The 21,368-nt window shown below is 39.0% G+C and overlaps 1 protein-coding gene across 3 annotated transcripts in view; it reads right to left on the bottom strand.

The window, feature by feature from the left end:
• The window catches only part of ANKRD17 (ankyrin repeat domain 17), a 56,647-nt gene extending 35,953 nt beyond the window's left edge, over positions 1-20,694 (bottom strand). For all 3 annotated transcript variants that reach the window (XM_026847710.1, XM_026847709.1, XM_026847708.1), the window contains exons 1-11: positions 20,673-20,694; positions 14,471-14,627; positions 13,727-13,883; positions 11,257-11,404; positions 10,841-10,988; positions 9,563-9,796; positions 7,503-7,597; positions 2,261-2,498; positions 1,497-1,688; positions 1,009-1,118; positions 126-213 (exon numbers count right to left, since the gene is read on the bottom strand). In XM_026847710.1, coding sequence (XP_026703511.1) covers positions 126-213; positions 1,009-1,118; positions 1,497-1,688; positions 2,261-2,498; positions 7,503-7,597; positions 9,563-9,796; positions 10,841-10,988; positions 11,257-11,404; positions 13,727-13,883; positions 14,471-14,582 — 1,522 coding nt within the window. In that variant the 5' untranslated portion in view covers positions 14,583-14,627; positions 20,673-20,694. The remainder of the gene's footprint in view (positions 1-125; positions 214-1,008; positions 1,119-1,496; positions 1,689-2,260; positions 2,499-7,502; positions 7,598-9,562; positions 9,797-10,840; positions 10,989-11,256; positions 11,405-13,726; positions 13,884-14,470; positions 14,628-20,672) is intronic.
• Between the last annotated feature and the right edge of the window lie 674 nt (positions 20,695-21,368).

Genomic DNA, 21,368 nt, shown 5'->3' on the forward strand with positions numbered 1-21,368 from the left:
AGAATCCATGACTGACTGGAGTTACAATATTTGAAACAAATCCAAGGAAGTTACACTGATACTGACATGTCTTAACTTTGAGTACTTCCAACAGCAAGAAAATCAGAACCTTTTCACATTCTTACCTTTGCTAATCAAGAACTGAACAGTGCAAACATGACCTGCCCTTGCAGCTTTCATGAGAGGAGTTCTTCCACCTTCTGATTCATGCTCCTAGAGCAGAAAAAGGAAGGCTTAGAATTCACAATTCAGAAGTAGCATATGTGAAATGATGCAAAATTCAGCCTCTTGGTTTTTTGTATGACAAGACACCAGACACGGATGATCCCTTTTCAGTGTTTCACAAACCATCAACATAAAAATTCATGTAACCTTTGAACCAACTGTATCTAGCTGACAGATTAAACTATCTACCTACCTCTGCACAGGACTAAGACTCCTAGACAAGAAGCACTCAAGCACATGATGGGGATTTTATTTAAACAAAATGTGTTCTGTCATGCTTAATTTTACTTTGATAAGATACTGATGTACAAGCCTACTGAAATGTAAAAATCAATTTACCTCCATCATCTTAATTCCATTATGGTACACCAAACAGATAACATCAGAACTATCAACAGTTTTCTGCATAAGGAATAGAACAAATCTGCAGGTACACATACTAACCTATAATCAGCCTAACAATTCAAAGCTGCATACTGTTCAGGACTGCACATGACAGAAGAATAAAATTCCCCTATTTTTCTGTACAAGCAAACTTGAACAGCTTCAAAATGCTTCAGACAATCACCAAAGTACTGCAACTAACCTATGTACTTTGAGGTCATCAAACAGCCTAGAATCCATTAGAAAAGCATCACCAATTCACAATTAAAAGAAAGGGTTAGAAGATAATTAAGACAATTAACAGTACACTCGTTAATTTGTCAGCAGTGAACTCAGGACCAAAAAGACATTTATAATTCATTTCCTAGTTACATTTTTTTTAAGAAGGTAACGACTTACTAGATCCGCGCCTGCCTGAAGTAAGACATCTGCTACATCAGTGTGGCCATTTTCACAGGCGTATGTCAGTGCTGTGTCACCTGTTGCTGTTGTTGCATGCACATTAGCCCCTGCAGCAATAGTAACAAACATATAAGCTTTATGAAGTTCATTATGGAAAACATGCAAGTCTCCTCATAATCTTTACCAGATCAGATAGCACATTTTGAACATTCCCCTTCCAATCCAACTTCTATGAAACAACTTAATCACACTCAAGAGGAGTAAAAAATATAAACAAACTAGAAGTTCAGTTCCAAGTGAGTTTACATCAACTTAACCTTCAAAAGCTAGATTAGGGACCAACTAGTAAAGTACTTAAGGTTCCACAAATCTTTGCAGTCAACTTCAAGAAGCTGCTAATGAGAATGTAATGAATACAGAAAAACTGTTTTTCTCTTAAGGTTCTATTAAGCTTATACAAAACTGTTAACAGAATTACTCCATACCTGCAGCTAATAAATATTTAACCAGCTCCAGATGACCCTCTTGAGCAGCCTCCATCAAAGGTGTAGAACAACCAAGTTCTATGTCAGCTCCTGCTTTAATAAGAAAATCAGCAACCTCCAAAAAACCTCCACAGCAAGCCAGAGTTAATGCAGTTTCCTGTGTCTCCTCTGTTTGAGCATTGATGTTTGCTCCTTAAAACAAAACAAAACACCAAAACCATACATGTATCAGCAAACACTAGTTAATGAAACCCATGTCAGCAAAGCAAGCCATTTCCTGATGCACAACACATCTTACTACCCATCTCATTTCTAGACCTGCAGAAATTTTCTTCTAAAATCACAGTACATCAAACTAAAAGATTTCAATTTCATGGAACTACTTTGAAAACCCCTCTGAGGACCTCAATGTACTTCTCTATAGCTTTACAGCAATAATACCATCTCAAGATAGGCCAAGGCCATTGTGCAGAGTGCAAGTTACATTAACTGTTTACTATTCAATGTCTGTCTGAAAACACAAACCTGAAGAACAATTCAGAATAACTATTTACAAAGTAAATGAGTAGAGCAAAATCTATTTTGCTAACCCCTCAACTATCCCATGAACTGCTCAAAAAAGAAGGGAGGTGTGGGGGAGTTCAGAAGCTGTTGAAGAAGAAAACAAAAATTATGTTACAATAACAAAGCTTTTTTTTTTTCCTTCCCCCTAGTGTATGCAGATGCCTACTGAATAAGTCTACGGAAGCCACCACAATAGTTACCTTGACCAAGTAACAGTGCCACCATTTCTTCATGGCCTTCTCTAGCTGCTTCCATTAGTGGTGTGTATCCTTCATCGTTTACCTCTTCCAAGTTAGCTCCACGTTCAATTAACAGAGCTGCCAGTTCAACATGCCCGCCACAGGCTGCCAAAGTCAATGGAGACTCAAAAGAGTCAGCAGGCATGTTCACCTGAGCTCCACTGTCAAGAAGTAATCTTGCCACTTCCACGTGGCCATCCTAAGAATTAAAAAAAAAAAAAAATAAATCAAAAGACTGTCAAAACGGAAAAAATAGCTATCCTTCTCCAAAGTTTTAAGCAGTCACTAACTCAAACTACCTCAGAATATACAGTGACAAGGGAATAAAGTAGTCCAAACTATAATGAAACTTGCTTAACAGTCTTCCTAAATAATTTTCGTAAGTATTTGCGTAAAGACTAGAGATCTAGTATTAAAAGCACCTCAAGAAACTTCATGCACGTTTTACTATGTTCAATTCAAAAATAAAATATTGTCAACCACATATTAAACTTCTCTGCTGATGGTGTAACTAACAAGCCTGTCAACTTCTTATCATAAGATTCAAGTTCCAAGTGTTTGGGATCAGCTTGGGGGGATAGGACTGGACAATGGGACATGGACAAACAGAAACTAAAATCCTATGAAATAAATTACCACTCAAATGTGTTTTTTCTTGCATTCTGCCAAATTTACTAACAACACTAGCAATCTAATAAATAAAGGAGTATTCAGAGAATTTCACTTTAAAAAAAATCTTGGATTTAAGAACAGGTTTTGATGTTCTTCCTAAAAACTTTACAATTACATTGAAAAAAAGTCACCTAATGCCAACGGTCTCACTTTGTCAAAGAGGGAATTTTGTTCTCAATTCAACATGCAGTTGTGTTATTTATTAAATACTGTGCATTTTAGTTATAAAAACAACACGTCAGGAATGCAGTTCATCCTCACACCCATGGAGACTGTCTCAGAGTATTTAGGTTACAGATTCCCAGCTTTTAAAGATGGAGGTGGAAGACAGGACAGGATTTAAGTTTAACAATTTTGCTTCCCTCCTTTTTTAAAAAGAAGGCATGCATGATGACAATGCTTGCCTCTTGACTCTTGCAAAACTATTTCACTGCTCAATTTAATAGCAGAATCAGGACTGACTTTCTCCCTCCAAAAGAACAACCAAAACAAGACCATTTGTCAAAGATTCCTAACACATCACAGGAGCCACCTGAAATACAGCCTCCCCTTGGCAGGATTTCCCAGACACCATTATCATGCTGTCAAACTCGCTTCACCACAATGTAGCTTCTACATTTGCTTTCTTCCTTTAGAAACAAAGAAAATATTTGAGCATCTGATCTTCGTCATGTTTTTAGTATGCCATAAATTCAGAAACTATTTGAAGTGGCTTTTCGGCTGTATGTTTACACTGGCAGCCTGACAGTGACACAGCCAGCTGCCATCCAATTCTGCTTTTGTTCAGACAGAAGCAGAGACCGGCTTGGTCACTGCAGTCTAACAACAGCACAAACTCTCCAAACTGTTTTTTTTCATGAGGAAACTGTCATCATTCAAACTTCGAGTAACCATAATGGGAAAAGGTCTGACACACAAAACACAGAAGGGCTACACAGAAAAAACTGCATCTTACCAGGAACACAAGTCTATCCTGAGGTTGTCACTGAACAAGGAAAGCACACCTTCATCTCAGATTAACTATTAAGTGGCAGCAAATCGCAGCCATTGCCAGCCTCAACATGGTAGAGCCACACCCCAAAATGTTCTTTTCCACACAAAATATGAAAACGCATCTGATATTTTTGGGCTTCATTTTCTTAAGTGATTTATACCTTCTTCTGATATCCAGGAAGCAAACCATTATTTCCACTCAGAAAAATATCTAGGACATTAACTAGGACATACTCACCTTTTACATGAAATTACAATACTATTTTAGGGGAAAATTCCAAGACTCCATAAAGAATCTTTCCTCAGGGAAATGCACACAGTGCCTCAACATCAGGCTCTGGCAAGACAGCTCACTAATCATCCCTGATTCACGACAAGTATTGGCAAACAGCAAGTAAAAAGGTATGCTTCAAAGCTTCTTATATGGGCCAAGCTGCCTTGAGACTAACTGCTGGTGTTTAATCACACAAGATTTTATCTGTGCTTTAACAAACCTCACAGTGGGGTGGTGCTGTTCAGCTCTTCTACAACAGCTAGAAAAAGCCTCCCAACTGCTATTAGATCACCAAAAGTAATCTGACCAATCTGCATAAGCACACCAGGTGTATTTTAAAGATCAACCACTGTAGGCAATTAGTACTCAGCCATCACTGTGCAAGAGGAAGCACAAACTAGACAAACCTGCTTTTTGCTCCCACAAGGCAAATCCCACAGCCCAGCAGCTCATTTGCATTAAACCAGTGGTAACTGCTGTCTATAAAAACAGCTCAGAAGTCTTCCAGAATGCATTGTAGGACAAAGTTTGAACAGTCTTGCTGGCTTGTATCTAAGTAATATGCCACATACAAACGATTCTATAACATATATTCAAGTTTAATGCTATTTTTCCAGGAAAAGCATGCTGTGATGAGAAGCCCCTGCACTGCTTTATATCAGACTGCAAACTTTCTAGATACTGTTATAGAAAGCTGTTCCCTCTCAATCAGATCTGAAGGTACTGAGATGCTCAGCTGTCTGTCAGTTCTGAGCAGCAGTGTGGAAATGTCTACTTAGGAACAGTTTCCTGCAGAACTAAGTTGGGGTTTTTTGCTATTGCTCTTAAAAAAACATACAGGTCTCAACATTCCTATGAGTCCGATGGACTTCTGTTAGTCTGTCGGTGGAAGGAAAAGGGGAGGAAGAGGGTGACAAGAAGAAGGCTTGCTCCATGAAAACTCTTCTTCCTCTGTGAACTTCTGATCCGCCAAGAAGCCATCCTGATTGGAAGGTTACTGCAATATCCAACAAGGCAATTTTATCCTCACCTTCCAGGGAACTCACTGCAAGGACAACACCCATAGTATTTATATGGCTAATCTATTAAGATTTCAGAGAGAGATAAACAATAGTTGAAGTCCTGTTTATGTACATGCCTTTCTTTCTAACAAATTCTTAAGAAGTAGAATGGTTTCTGTTAATGATTCCCCTACCTGAAGCTATTAACTTCCTCGAATAGACATAACTAACTGATTTTTGAACCATTACAGTTATTTCAGGGAAAGGAAGACTAAATAAAGATTTGTGGCACTCCTCTATGGCCAGAGATTCACAGCTTGATACTACACAAGGCTAATGACACAAAAAACCCAAACCATAGGAAATCCATTTAGAAAGGAGGGTAAAAAGGAAACCTGTTTTCAGTTTTACATTTAAGTTCCATATTCAAAGAATTTAGAATGTGTTGGCATAAGGTATAAACAAACTATGGACCTACCTAAGCATGTTGCAGGTATGCATCCTAAACAGTAGAAGAAACTTCTGCAGCAAGCCCTTCACAACAGTTTACTGCAATTTTGGGTCACAAAGAAAACAGAGGGGCCCGTCTAGAAATGGAACCTATTCTGCTTAATTTTGTTTCATTTTCATTTCTCCAGCAGGAAAAGCCTCAAAACACTCTCAGTTCTATAAACACAAACTGACACCTGCTTGATTTTTCACCTTGCTATTTTACCCCTGCCAACCCTTGGTATGGTGCACAGTTAATAAACTCAGGGCAGCATATTCACTTCTCTCAAAGGGGGTACCAAAGTCTAAACAATTCCTGGGAGAAGAAATGAAGGGAATAAACAGGCACATTTACATTTATACTCCCTCATCAAAAGAAATCTCCAAAGAAAAAGGCCAGAGCAATTGGATCCTATTACCTGAGGTAATATGTAGGAAATATATTTTAAAGCAGATATGTGCTTTTAAAGAAGATGCAGATACCTGACACTTACATAGCTGTTCAAGTCTAACAATACTTCAGACAGAAAAACTATCTGAAGACATCAATTTACCAAGATTTCTTCACCACAAAAGCCTGGAAGAATTTTAAGTTTAGCATCAATTATATCATTCTAGCATTAAAATATACCTGTACATAACATTTCAAGGGAAAGGTTCACATATATTTGTGTTCTATGGCAAAAAGCTATTATCCAAAGAAATTAGGAGTTGTTCTCACAATCTTACTAAGTTTTGTAAAAAGGTAATCTATTCTACATTGTCATTTTACAATTGCCTCAGATGGGGAAAGCAACATGAAAGTACTCTTGTTAGCAGGAAGGTAACAAATTCCATTTCAATCTCCTAGTTGCTGCCCCAAAAGCTTCCAATCCTGTGTTTTCAAGAAGCACACGGCTATGTGAATCATACTAAAGTTGCACATGCATAACTAAACATAACCACCTACACTGAAAGAGAACTTACAAACTCCTTAAACATGACATAGTATGTTAAAGGCCTCCAATAGCCAAGGTTAGGTCCATACTCACTGCCTATGTTTAGCACTGGGTTTAACATTAGAACTGTTAAAAGTATTTCAATAACCACTGAGAATTTTAACTTTAATTTATTTACTTTGGAGATACTGAGATAGAGGATTTCCTCACTGTAAACTGAAAGTTGCTCATCCAGGAGCCTGAAGAATTACACAAAGCAAAAAAAGGTTCTGTTCAAATATATTAGTTATTTACCTGAATTACTATTATTTACTTTTTGCTATCTCTTGAGGTTATTAGCTTCTGTGAACTGAGGCCACAAAAGTATCTGTTTCAATCCAGGCCTCTATGATTATCAGAGGGCAAAAAGCAAAGAGCAAGACATATATAATACAAGGAGAGATGTAACCTTCAGAAGCTGCTTTGGGACAATAAGCACAGTCTTACTGACTTCTGCCACCTCAGGAAAAAAATAAAAGTGCCACTGGACATAGAAAAGCCTACTTATCCAAAGGATGGGTTAATAAAGCTCTCCTGCTAATGTTCACATGACAAGCTTTAGATGATGTCTCTTAAGAATTCAACTACTCGGTAAGTCACAAGAGGAACAAGTTCAATTTTGCCATTTCAGGAAGTTCTGATTTCTTCTGCAAAAGGGCCATCAGGCAACAGGAGAACCAAAATCTCACATAGTTAGGTTCTGTACCAAAAAAAGATCCAAAAGAATCACTTTGATCATCTTCTGGAAGTGAAGAGAGAGGACACATGCCTCACTGCTCAAACCATACATCTCTTACCATGCAAGCCTCCATGAGAGCAGTATGCATTTCATCTGTCTTGTGTTCCTGATCTGCACCAGCTTCCAGCAGGAATCTCACCATTTCTAAATGGCCTGTATGAAGGAAACACTTAACAGATTAAGAACTACTTTAAGAAGAGCATTTCACAAGTCACAGAAAGGGTCTAATGTACGTAATAAAGGAACAGAAGGCTGTGTTACAACATTAAAAACAATCCCATGAGACACTCTTGAAAGGCCTGTTTGTATCTACACATTCGAATGTGCACAGAAGCTTAGCAACATAGTTACTACAAATACAATGCAATTCACATAGTATCTAAAATTATATCTGAACTACATGCCTTCCCTGAGGTGACATTAGAGACAAGTAGTACAGGCTCCAGAAGCTTTACCACAGTTATTTTAATTTGTGGTAACATAGTAGATTTAAAAAAAAATACAACAGAATTGTTGGGTTTTTTGGTGGGGGTCAGGGTTTCCCCTCTACTTTTCTGACATTAATGATTTAGGGTTACTGTTTTTATAAATGGCATTGTAACCAGTCCTTGAGCTCACAGTGACCCTCGGACCATAAAACACATGAAGCAGAGGGTCTGGCACACTTCTTAGGAATTGTTAGGAATTCAACCAATGACAGGAATCCTCGAAAGATAAGGACACCTAACAGATTTTTTTGAGAGTACTTGGTCTCAACCACTTAATTCATGGCTACAGTTCACCAGGTCCTGTATGTATGCCAAGTCCAATGAACTTCGTCATGACCCACACAATATGCAAACATATAAAATCAAGGTAAAAAAAAATTCTATTTTGTAATTCAACATGGCTATGGCCATTACTACACCTAGTAACACCATGAATAGCACAGACACTGTCCAATATGAGGCTACATTGAGTTTCCATCCTTGCTCCTTTATTTGGGAAAAGTTACTGGCCTTCTTGGTTGCAAATATCACATGTCATTCTACTACAGGAAGCAAGCAATATGAGAAAATTAAGAGCTTATTTTTTATGCTCTAAACATGAGATTTGGAGCAACAGAGAAATGTCCAGAAGACAGACAAATCATATATGGGTAAGGTGAAAAACATAGAAGTCTGAATATGTTCACTTGTGTCCCATATATCATATATTGTGAACAATTAAGCATAGACTTTCAATTTTTCATCTCTGCTTTCCAATCTCAGTTTAGGATTGAGCCCAAGCTCATTTTCTCAGGAAGAAAATGTTCCGGGTTCCCACGCCCCTCTTTCGAAAACCCTTTGCTCTGACAGCCACCACAAAAGGAAATTACCATGGCCTATGAGGGTATTCAGCAACAGTGAACTACGAATTTATCAAGGCAAATAAAAGAAGCATAAATGAAAGTCTAAGACCATCTTCTACTGAGATGCCACAGAAGTACCTCTGCTACCAACATCAATTACTCTGTGATGCAAAGAGCCACTTTAATAGCTTTAATAAAACACATCCTAAGTGACTATAATAGCAACTGCTCAGCTGTGTGAACACATTTGGCCTCTTAATTTAACATCAACCATCCTTGCTTGGGTGATGCAAGACAGCTGCCTAACACTCCAAGGGAGGCAAGAAAGGACTGTTGTCTACGCTTAACACCTAAAAGGCAAGGTCCTAGATTTTCCATGTTTCTCAAGTGCTAACTCCTTTCAAATTAATTAATTCCTCTAAGCAGAAATATCTTGTTTAATATAGCTATAATACATAAAGTTTACCACTCTATGATAAAGCCTATTAATTTCTCGTCTCCTAATTCATTCAATAGCAAATCCTTTAAAGCATCACAACAACTCAGACAAAAGGCTCTACACTGATACACACTCCATACTGATCATCATTTTACATATGGTGCATACATGATATGTGCTATCACAGCCAGGTTAAAAGCATTAGAAAGTGTCTATTCATAGCCTTTGAACTAATTTTGTCCTGGACAGCAAGGCTGAATAAATTCATGTTTAAATAGACTTTTCACGCCTATCACACTTTCCCCCATTTGTTACACCTTTGTTACAAGTATGGTATGTGGTACTATACCTTTGTAGCAAGCCAGCGTAAGCGCGCTCTCCTTGAATTCATTGGAATGCGTATTTATGCCTGCTCCATTTTCTAACAGCACTCTGGCCACTTCCACATGGCCAGCACTTCCTGCTTCCATCAGAGGAGTATGACCATTCTCATTGTGGTCCTCAATACTAGCACCTGATTCCAGCAGTACTTTCACAACATCTACATAGCCTCCAGCACAGGCATAGGTAAGGGCTGTATTGCCTAAAGCCAGAAGAGAAAAAGGTTTGAAAACAGCATTTGAGCGCATTTCTACACTGGGAACTTCAACTTATGCTTCATTTCATCCCTTTTACCTGGCTACCTTACAGAACAGGTTTTTTTTGGCAACAGACCAGAACTACAGAGAGGGGGAAGAAAATGTAACTGCACAAAGTAGTTCAGTGCTGACAGACTGACGACCTCCCTGTACCTGGTGACTGTATTGGTGCACTTCTCTTCCCATTTCTATCCTGGCTAATCCCAGCTTCTGTCACAGAACCCCATCCCTTTTCCTCTCAATTAAGAGGCACATACTATGCAGTAAAAAGGAAAGCAACATAAGTCTTAAACACCTCTAAAGGGCTAGTTCAAAAAATGCCCATAGTCTACAAGATGTAAACAACCTCCATGGAAAACACACAAAAATTTATCTGAACAAAACAGTCAAAGAATTTGCCTTTATGAAAGATACCTTAAAAGAAGTGTCAAAGCAGTATTACTACACAGAACTACTTCACTGAAAAAAAAAAAAATTAAGGTATCTTCTAGTATCCCAACTTTCCTCATCATTCAGGGTCAGTACTCCATTTGTGAGTGACTGTTAACTACACACAATCTCTCCACTTCAAGGCTGACAAATTAAGAAAATATCCCAGTTTGGTCACTTCAACACAAATGTCTACCCCATGGGAAGGGGACCATCTTCTTATGTTTACTATGTTCCCTTGGTTTGCTAGACCTGACACCAAGTAAGTTTTATGTACACAGAAACTTCCCAAACTGAGCCTAAAATGCTATATGACAACAAATTCTATATACACAAATACCTTTCACTTACTAGTTGACTGTATCCACCCCTGTACATCTACAGCCAACTAATATTTTGTGTCTTCATTCAAAAAAAAAAAGCAGAAGCTAAATAATAAAACCACAAAGCAGCACTCTGTTGCTTGGCTGAGAGCCATTCCTCTCGTTTCCACACAATGTTTCCCACACCCTACAAATGCCAGGTTTTCAGTCCTTTTCAACAAGCTTTACCACACTTACCTGTTGATGACTGTGCATTCACATCAGCACCATGAGCTAGCAGCAACTTGACAATTTTGACATGTCCGCCATTAGCAGCAGCCATTAAAGGTGTGATGTCTCCTTTAATACCACGGTCCTCTACATTAGCATGCATTGCCAGAAGAACCTGCAAACAAATCAGAGTGTCAAAATAATTGAAATGCTACACAAAGCCCCCACCTTCACTATCACACAGTTTTGGGTTAGAAACCCCTAGAGAAATTAAGCACAAATAATGCATTAGCAACATTCAGTTTACATATAAGTCTTCATTTGCCAGTTAACTGACATTTTATGCTACCTTAACACCACCTTCCAGGTGCATAAGACTGGAATACATTAGTTCAACACTTATTTTATACAGTACGCACACTAAAACCAGCTAGGAAACCAACCTGCGCAAGCTCGTAATATCCTGCTGAGCAGGCTAAACAAAGGAGGCTTTCCCCTTCTTCTGTGTGCTCGTTCACACTTCGGCCTTCAATTAGCAACTTCCGCACAGCATTTACATCTCCTTCTGAACAAGCCTCTGCCAAGCTGCGGCTAATAAGATAGAAAGCATTTAAAAGTGAAAATGGACTATGCTTGAAACCTTCTCTGTGCGCAGAGTAAAAATCCAACATGCCATGAGGATATAGTCAACAAAAAAGGAAACCTAATCTAAAAAAGTGCCAACTGCTAATTAAAGAGGTGCCATTTTTATACTTGAAATTTTCCACATAACTTTTCCGAAAATTGAGTAATGTTCATATTCAACTGCCCTGTTACTAATTTTTAACAGTAGTTTAAAAGGGAAACATCTGCAGGATGACCATTTAGGATACCAGATTCTGCACAGTGTACTACTGAAGCAGAAAACATGTTGAGAGAAGACATGACCACAGACCTAATTTACTGTCTGAGCGCTATACATGCAGCAGTGTTATGCCATATGGAAGTACAACATGTCTTTTGGTAATCATTTAAGAATCTGAGAAGTAGTAACTTCTCCTTTTGAAAGGCTAGTCATATTGCACTGCAAGCAAATCACTGTTGGTTTCTATTACTGATTACAACACAATATAGAGTCTCAGCTTATTCCTGCTTTGTAGTCTCAGTTTGAAAACACATATTTTTGTCCCACTCATTTTCTGAGGTAAGGTTCAAACACAAGAACTGATTAAATCAAGCTAAGTACAGGATCATTAGTATTCCTTCCCAAATCAGCAACCACTACTCAGAGCTGTATTCATATTCTCTTTTACTTCCGGGTCCAGAGGACACAGAAATATCTTGTCCATCTTAACAAAACTTTAACTTTTGTTCAGCACTGTAACTGTTAATTAAACTAAAAGAAATCATCTGCATCACTCCTCTCCTACAACAAAATTAATCACTTCCCTTCTATCTCATGTTGAAAATCCCAGAAGTCTGTAATGCTATCTGTTGTTTCAGTTGTGGCCCTAACTCAACCAAGTTGAGAAGTGCAAAATGCTCCTTGTTTGGCAAGCCCTAAATCAGAGTACTTGTGGTTCTCATGCCACTCCACAAGTTCACTTCTATTCCTCCAATTCTGTTTCAGTCAAAAAGAGTCTACTAGAAGCCTGCCAATTCTGTCTGTCTACAATGCCTTCAGCGCAAAACAGTTATTACTTTGTGAAAATAAAAATTCAGGTCTGACATATTTCTTTATTCTGCTCCAAATAACTGGACTGATAATAATAAATCCATGACTACTGGCCTCACTCCACCTACTACCTTTTCATCTCTTTTTCATTTAGGAAGTCCTATCAACACAGAAGTAACTGAAAAGGGCATGAAAAAACAAGGTAGTTGACAGAAAACTTTTGCAAACCATGTAACTCAATACGAATATGAAGAATTCTTAAAATACTCATGATGTAAAAGTGGTTATTTCTGTAGCAAGGACTTATACCTGTTTATTGTACCCAGGACTCCTATTTAATTTGTGCCACCAGACACAATCTTAATATATGGAAATTTATTTCTCAAATGTGTCTGTTCACTGCATTTCCCATATTTATTTTCAATTCCCACATTCTCTGTCCTGGTAACAACTTTAGCAACAGCCACTGTTCAGAAGAAAAGAGATTGCCAGGGGCAGGCAGACATAACACCAAACTGTTGTGTTCTTCCTATGGCCTGATCAACACACCAAGAAATGTTTCTTTGGAGTTACACAGTATATAAGGAACAAACTGCCAACTAGCACAGCAGGACTTGGTTGTTTCTACTAACACACTGTTTCTGTTGTATTGAAGCTTAATGACAGCCTAGAAGGGAATATACTTTTTCTTTCCCTCAAACATCCCAGTAAGACAAAAAACCACAAATAAAGCCCAGAAGTCCAGCTAAAAAGTAGCAACTTCCTGAACAAGGCTCTGTCCAAGGTCCTACCCAACACAAGAAGGCTGCTGACCACCACGAAGATCCAGTCCCTCAAATGTTTTCCTTCCTTAATTAAAAAGTCACTTTGAAATTGTCTAAAACAGATTGGGTTTAGGTGTTTCTTGGCTCAAAGCTAGTTTCATGCTATCACTAAATGACCCATTTTTGGGATTTGCTGGGTTTTGGTACAATTCTAAGGCCCATAGTATTTAAAAGCTTAGAAATCTCATTTCTACACTTGGTCAAGTTCAATTACTCGAAGCATGATTTCTGAATTCTAAGCAGTTTTAATTGCTTCACTCTCCATTGCAAGACCTCACAGTCCAGGAATATTTAACAGGAATATCACAGGTGATAACTTGGCACTAATTCCACCTGCATAAGAATTTCACCATCCTGTAATCAGAAATGATACAAGAGAAACTGCTTCGAAAAGTAGCAAACTACTGAAGAAATACAATATAAAAATTGGCTTACTTGTCCGTCTGCCCTGCATTTGCTGTGCTTTCTGCTCTCATCCGTGTAAGTGCAGCGGCAGCTTCATCCAACGCGCAACTGACCGAAGAAGTCAGTCTGCGAAGCACCTCAGGATCTGCAAATGCTTTACCATCAGCTGTAGACAGCTTACCTATTCCTTTCATTCCAATTTACAACAAATTGGTACGCACGCCAGAAAAGGAGAAAACAGAGAAGTTGAAATTGAGCCTATAAGATCTGTTGATAGAAACATTTCAAGCATAATGAACTACAGCTTCCAAAACGAAGGGATTAACTGTTTACAATACTAACTTAAAAGCTGCACTCAGATGTGATGGGCATGAATGAAAGCCTCCAATCCACAGAAGGCATTATTTTGCAACAACTGACAACTACTTAGCATAAGCAACTACTAAAGCTTTTCATATAGTATCTGCAATTTAGTTTTGATATAAGACTGCAAGCCAAGGTCAGATGTTAATTGTTCCTCAGGATTTTAGAAATCCAACACTGAAGCAATATGATTAGAAGCGCAGCCTTCACGTGAAACTCTGATTTTCCAAAATTTGAAATGCTTTAATGAACTTTTCTCTTCAGTGACTTGCACAACCTTGCCATGTTCCCACTTCCTTACACTCTGCATTTTTATCATGCTCACATGGATTAGACTTATGCAAGCAGTTGCAGTATGGTCTCATGTGTAAGGGCTTCAGGGTTAAACCTGTACGGGACACGAGTACTTACCTGCAGCTTCAAGTAAAGCTTCTAATCTTGCCTGGGTTTCTGGATCTACTGTTCTCAGGTCAGCACCATCAGCAGTACTTGACAAAAGTAATTTGGAAGCTGTTTCCAACATAGGGTTTTCAAGATCATCCTGATCCAAGATAAACGATTCCACCTGAAAAAAACAGATCTGGTTTAAGAATGATATAACTGACCAAACTATACTTAAAACAAAAAAATCCACAGTTATAGTTACCACTTAAGCATCTGCTTTAAAGTAATTTGTTAGCCAAACTATCCTCAGTTGACTCAAAATAGTATTATTTCATCAATGGAAGCAATGAGATTTTCCAAAGTGACATATGAAGAACGTGCCTTTTATCACCTTATCCATTTGCTCTGTGACTAGAAGCCACATGATACGCTAGAAAAGTTGAAGATTGACTTCACTTCTCCACATTGCAGTCTACAGTTTTTAAGTCCAATTTCACACAGGGAGGGAAAAGTGAAAGAATACATATCACTCCAGAAGGCATAAAGGTAGTAGCTGTCATGAGTTTCTACGCAAGCTGTTGGTTTGAGTTTGGTTTTTGCCTCGCCAAAGAACGTAAGACACATATAACATATTCTATTTCACACAACCCAGTCATCTTTCAAAGTAGTCTGCCCTCAAATGATTACTCTACTAAGACACAAAGCCAGAAAACCTAACAGTCATCACTATTTTAGTGTCAGCTGTTTTCTTCTGACATGCAGAAAAATTCTCTCCATTATATCACTTTTTTCAAGGCTGGTATCTCCTAACCCAACATCTAAAAAAAACAAAAGGACCAGCAACATGTTCCAGATATAATCAACTCAAATGCAACATACAAGGATTTCACAGAATCTTTCTCAAGAAAACACTTAAAACATTACCTACAAGATATGCAACCCATTATATCTGTCTTTTTCAGGAAACAGATGCTGAGTGGTCTAAGTCCTTCTAAAGATCCTGTTTTCCTGTACTCTCCATTTGTTTTGGTTGTAAAACAGAAATTATGGAAGAGATCAGTGTATTAGAGAGAAAAAAAAACCTACTATCCGTTCGTGCTTTACTACCGGTTAAAGGAGGACTCGGTCAAGAAGTTTGGAGAAGACACTTTAAGAGTTCCATGAACACATCTCTATGCCTATGAACTAGCCACTGAACCATTTATTAGATTATAAAGACCAAGTTTAAACACCTCCCTACAAGGCTCAACAGCCTCAAAAATCCACACCTTCAAAAAAATCAAAGAAATCAAAGAGAAGTAATCCCAAACCAAAACCAATCCAAATGCAAGTCTGCCAGACAAACAAGCCACGTGTGTCAGCCACCCCTACAACATGATTAAAAACTTCAATCATCTTTGGATAAAAGCAGCCACTGTCTATAGTACAGCAGTAATCTCTTTCCGTATGTAATATCAGTTCATAAAGACAGAAATACAATTTATTTTATTCTTAAGATTCATCTGTGTCTCCAAAGTTTAGAAGTAGTCTCATGAGCATCACAAGTTCAGATTCCTGCAGATAAATGTCTTAAGAATCCAAGTGATCAGATAAACCAGAAAAGTGACCAATTCATCTCAGGACTCCTGAAAGGTCTCCCTCCATCCTCCCATATATTCTACTGTCACAAGCTAAGAGCTGACAAAACAACTTTTCCTTCCACAGCCTGTCTGCAGCTCAAAACTTAAAAATATATTGTACTGGCACACAGCTTGAACCCAAACACCTTGTTTGTTTAGGATGGTAGGCTAAGAACTTTTGAAATTACTTCAATTTATCACTTAAACATCACTGAAAAATGAAATTTCCCATCATACAGCTTCTGGCAATATTCAAGTAAACATCTCAAGGGCATCTCTGAAGCCTCCTTCCACTCCTCTGAAGCCTCTTTGCCATACCTCATACCTCAGAACACAGCAACCTGAAGGGAATGACTTCTAACTTCCGATGAAACTGGCTCTGATGTCAGCAACAATGCCAAGAAAGGGCCAATCCTGCTGTATTGCACGGTGCTTCTCAGCACTACTTTTTCCAAGTGATACTCACATAGGCTGCAGCTTTCCAGCTTGCAAACTGGTGAAGGCAACTCCTACTTTCCTCCCCAGTCCAAAAGAACAGTTCACTCCTGCCTCACCAGGGTCTTCACTGGTTGCTGTCAGCTCTGCTTCGTGCATCTACAAGGCCATTTTTAGGCCAGTTTTGGTTCATCTGAGGACTTGCCATTTGTCTTCTTCCAGAGCACTAAGCCTGCTGAAGCATACAGTAAGAAAAAGGGACCACTCCACTGTTCAAGAGCCAAGCGACAGATTTCACCACTGGAAAGGCAGTGAACTACTGAGCAGTCAGAAAAATTCTTGGCTCACTCAACTCACGCAAAATCCCTACTACTAAGACTAACTAACTAAAAAAAAAAAAAAAATCTCATCCGAGTGAGATATTTAACAGCTGGTCACAGTTCTTCCTAACACTATGAAATATTTGCTAAGAAAAAAGTCAAAATAGGAAAATGTCTCTCTCCCCCACTCACATCCTCTCCCCTTAAATTACATCTTTTATGCAGTTTAAGTTTCAAATGGGAGTTTTTCCTATTTTCCTTCCAGCTAAGAATATGAGTGTGGCATGATTAAAAAAACAACTATAACAGGAGAACGGCGAGAAAAAGCAATCCACCTACAAACAATAATGTGCTAAAACAACCACAAACTATCAGGAGAAAACTTCTCTTACAATAAAGTTTTTGCAAATGTTTATGTGCCATCATTTAAACCATTTCAAAGTAACATCAATAAATCAATTTAATGACAAATTTAGACTATTTAATATGGCATTAAGTATAGCTAGTTTTCCTTTTCTAAGATCGAAGAGACAGATCTTCAACCTGCAGCTTGTAGAACTTTCCATTAAGCCTCCAGTTACACTCTTCTGTGTTCTCACAATTGCAATTTAGCTTAAGAGTTTTGTTAGATCTACAGTCTTGTCTTTTCAGCTGGTTCAGCGTGACACAGAATACCATACGGGGTGACAGTGACAAAAGACAGTGTCTGACAGTTGTGAATAAAACTGTATTTTGGTAGATGTGAAAATTCCATTTTCATTTATCATAAAATACTGCCTTTTCTACAGAAGCTATAAACTGAAGACAAAGCATTTCCATTTACCAGGCCAAGTAAACAGACATTTCCTTTAATGGTCTTCAGATGTATTTTATTTCCCTTAACTAAGAAAATGTGTAGTATAGTATACAAATGCTCCACCTTACATATCAGAATATTTAATCTGGGTTCTCAGCGAGCATTTCTCTGATCAAACAATACTCTGACATAATCCAATTGTTCAGAGAGTCCCCAACAGAAAGCCTTTTACAAGATTTCTCCTCCTCTCTCATCCTGCAATAAAGTCTCATGTTCTGTACTTGCCCAAGTTTACTATGCCCATAATCACTTCTAGTGTATTTTATGCTTCCACAGTCAAAAAAGATGCTAGAAGTACAAAATTACCAAGTTCTGACTAATCTCAAACAGAAGAGCCTACAGTTTTGATGCACTGAATATAACTGTAAAGAGAAATTTTAAAACAGCATAGAAAAGCACTGTGTTAACAGGTATATAAATCCAAACCTCATGGAGGTGTCAATGCTACATATACCTTCGTATATGTTCTGAGTCCTATTTTTCTATGCTAAATTATCCAGCTATTATAATACTAAACTTGAATTTTCAATGTTACGTGCTTTTATCACCTCTTACTAGAAAAAACAAGTTCCTTCCTACTTAGCAAAGCTTTGCAATGCCACCAAATAGGGTTCTGCACATCTGTCTTCTCCCGCAGTAACTCCTTCTGTCCTTTTCCCCATGCATGCTCCTAAACTCCCACAAGGCACGCCGCTGCGTGCACACACTCACACAGACTTACACATTTCATTTTCTCTATTTACTGAAGTACAGACTCAAACCCCTACCTGTTCTTTCCTTCTCCAACTGTGAGGTAATCTATTTTTCCTTTTGTTTTCCCCGTTAAGTAGGAAACTGAATATCAAAGGATTTCCTCTTCACCAGACCATAACCAAGAGGTGTAACTTTCTACAAAAACTATTCTATGATGGGGCTGTATCTTTTCTTCCATAAGGAACAGTACTTCTGCTTTTTTAGTATTGTTTTGCCATTTGGTACACAGAAAAAAAAAAAGCAGAACTGCGCTACTTTGCTCTAACTGGTATGGCTCTTAAAACCATGTGATGCTAGATCAACTAGACACATAATTCAGTTCTTGACACTAACTCAAACTTCATCAACCTCTCACCACCAATCCATATGCATGCAAAACTGCTATCTGCACTGATCCCACCCTGGACACACTTATGTAAATATATTCCCACATCCCTGTACCAGTGTCTTCCAAGTCTGTACATATGTTTCCACAGGGTCTCACAGACATAAACCAAGGTCAAACAGTAAACTTCCTGCCATAGTTTCCCCTCACAAAAAAACCCACACCCCACCATGCGAAAAATCCCAGATCCTTAATGCACGAAGAGACTGAGTCAGTCACCTATTGATTTCAATTCTACTATTTAAGGCTAAACACAAATTAGCATCTTCCTGAATTTATGTCAAGTCATGGAGGGAGGGAAAGATACATTCCACCGATAAACAACCGTCTCTTCATATCTTCTACACTTACGAGATAGAAATCCAGTACTCAACACCAAAAAACTCATCTATAACATCAGCAGCAGCTAAGGTATCAAGCTAGTCAAGTCTCTGTACTACTAAAACTGGCATTCAGTATCTAAATTAGTATTACAAGCAACTCCATTCTTACTCTCAGTAGAAGTACCTGTCACATATTAGCAATTTACTATGAAAACTCTTCATACACATTAAAACAAAAAAACAGTACTACACACATGACCACAACACACTTCAACTCTGACAATACTGTAAATCTTCACTGACAAGTTCTCATCATGTTTGGCGCCACGTAATGAAAGAACCCAAGAGCAAAGTTAAGCCTTTTGCTTACGCTAGTGACTTTGGTACTTTTAAAATGACACTTGGTTTAGTGTCTGAACTCCCTCTTTTCATGCACATCTAACACTCTGTAATACACTTTATATCAATATAGTCATCCAGAAAGCACTACCAGAGAGCTTTATGATTAGCTAAACCTTATTAGCAGTAGATAACAATAAAAGCAACTATTTAAAGTTTCATTTATGAACAATGGCAGAAAACAATTTCCAACATCCACCACCTACTAAGACCCTTAATACAGAATGACAAAAGCCATTATCTATCCATCAAATAGTATATAGCTGCCATGAATAGTCTGGTCATTGATTTACACAGCACTGCTAACATTTGTTTATCACTTTTACAGTTTTTCCTCAATCACAGCTGTGCTATAAGGACAACCTGGAGACATTAAGAAAAGGCTGTAAAAAGTAATTTTCTCCTTATCTCAGGTTCCCCACCTGATTTCAAGAGCCCATTTTGCCAATTTCATTCCTTAGTCCTTCTCTTTAAAGCCATCCTGCAAGCACACAGTATTTATGTGCTACTGTTTTTCATCATTTAGTCAGAAATTAACACTGAATAAACATTCAAGAACTAGATTCTATATAAATAAAAATTAACATCATAGTACTTCAACATGTCATCTGAAAGCAGATGCACAGAAACAGAGGGCAGCAGACAGTTACTTAATTATATGGTAGGTACATTTAGGCACACAGTGTCATTAAGCTACCCAGAACACCTGCCTGCAGGAACCCAAATAGCACCCTTGGCCAAACACCCAGCAACACCTTCCTGGAAGCAACACAAGCTGCTAGCTATGTGTACTGGGTTTGTGTGTCAAGGTTTTGGTAGTGGGGAGTGGGCTAAAGAGGTAGCTTCTGTGAGAAGCTGCTAGAAGCTTCCCCTGTGTCTGACAGAGCCAATGCCAGCCAGCTCCAAGGCGACCCACCGCTGGCCAAGGCCAAGCCTGCCAGCCACAGCAGTAGCACCACTGTGATAAGCTATCGGAGAAGAAGGGGGGCCGGGGGGAAACATGGGAGAACAATTACAGACAGAGAGGAGTGAGACTACAAGAGATAAACAACTCTGCAGACACCAAGGTCAGTGAAGGAGTGGAGGGACGTGCTCCAAGCACCAGAGCAGAGACTCCCCTGCAGCCTGTGGTGAGAGGGCAGGCTGTCCTCCAGCAGCCCATGGAGGTCACTGGTGGAACAGATGACCACCTGCAGCTTGTGGAGTACCCTACACCAGAGCAGGGGATGGCTGAAGGAGGCTGCGACCCCATGGATACCCTGCGCTGGAGCAGGCTCCTCACAGGAGCCGTGGCCCCATGGAGAGAGAAGCCCACACTGGAGCAGGTTTGCCGGCAGGACCTGTGACGCCATGGAGGACTCATGCTGGAGCCATCTGTTCCTGAAGGACTGCAGCCCATGAGAGGGACCTCACACTTGGGCAAGGGAAGAGCATGAGGAAGGAGCAGAAGAAACTATGAGTGATGAACTGACCACAACCACCATACCCTGCCCCTTGCACTGCTGGTGGGGGAAGAGGGAGAGAAAAGGGGAGCTAAGCTGAGCTCAGAGGTGAAAAGTGAGGGGAAGGTGTTTTAAATTTCTTCTAGTTCTCATTATGCTATGCTGATTTAATTGACAATAAATTAATTTTCCCAAGTTGAGCCTGTTTTGCCCACAACAGTAACTGGTGAACTCTCCCTGTCCTTATCTCAACCCGTGAGCTTTGTGTTTTATTCCCTCCCCCATCCAGCTGAAGAGGGGAGTCCAGCTTTGGTGGGCACATGACATTCAGCCAGGGTCAACCCACGACAGTCCCTTCTGGCACCCAAACAGGGACCCGAGGAATTTGAAATA

The sequence above is a fragment of the Athene cunicularia genome (genome assembly GCF_003259725.1).
Source record: "Athene cunicularia isolate RWA chromosome 4 unlocalized genomic scaffold, athCun1 chr4_part2, whole genome shotgun sequence".
NCBI lineage: Eukaryota > Metazoa > Chordata > Aves > Strigiformes > Strigidae > Athene > Athene cunicularia.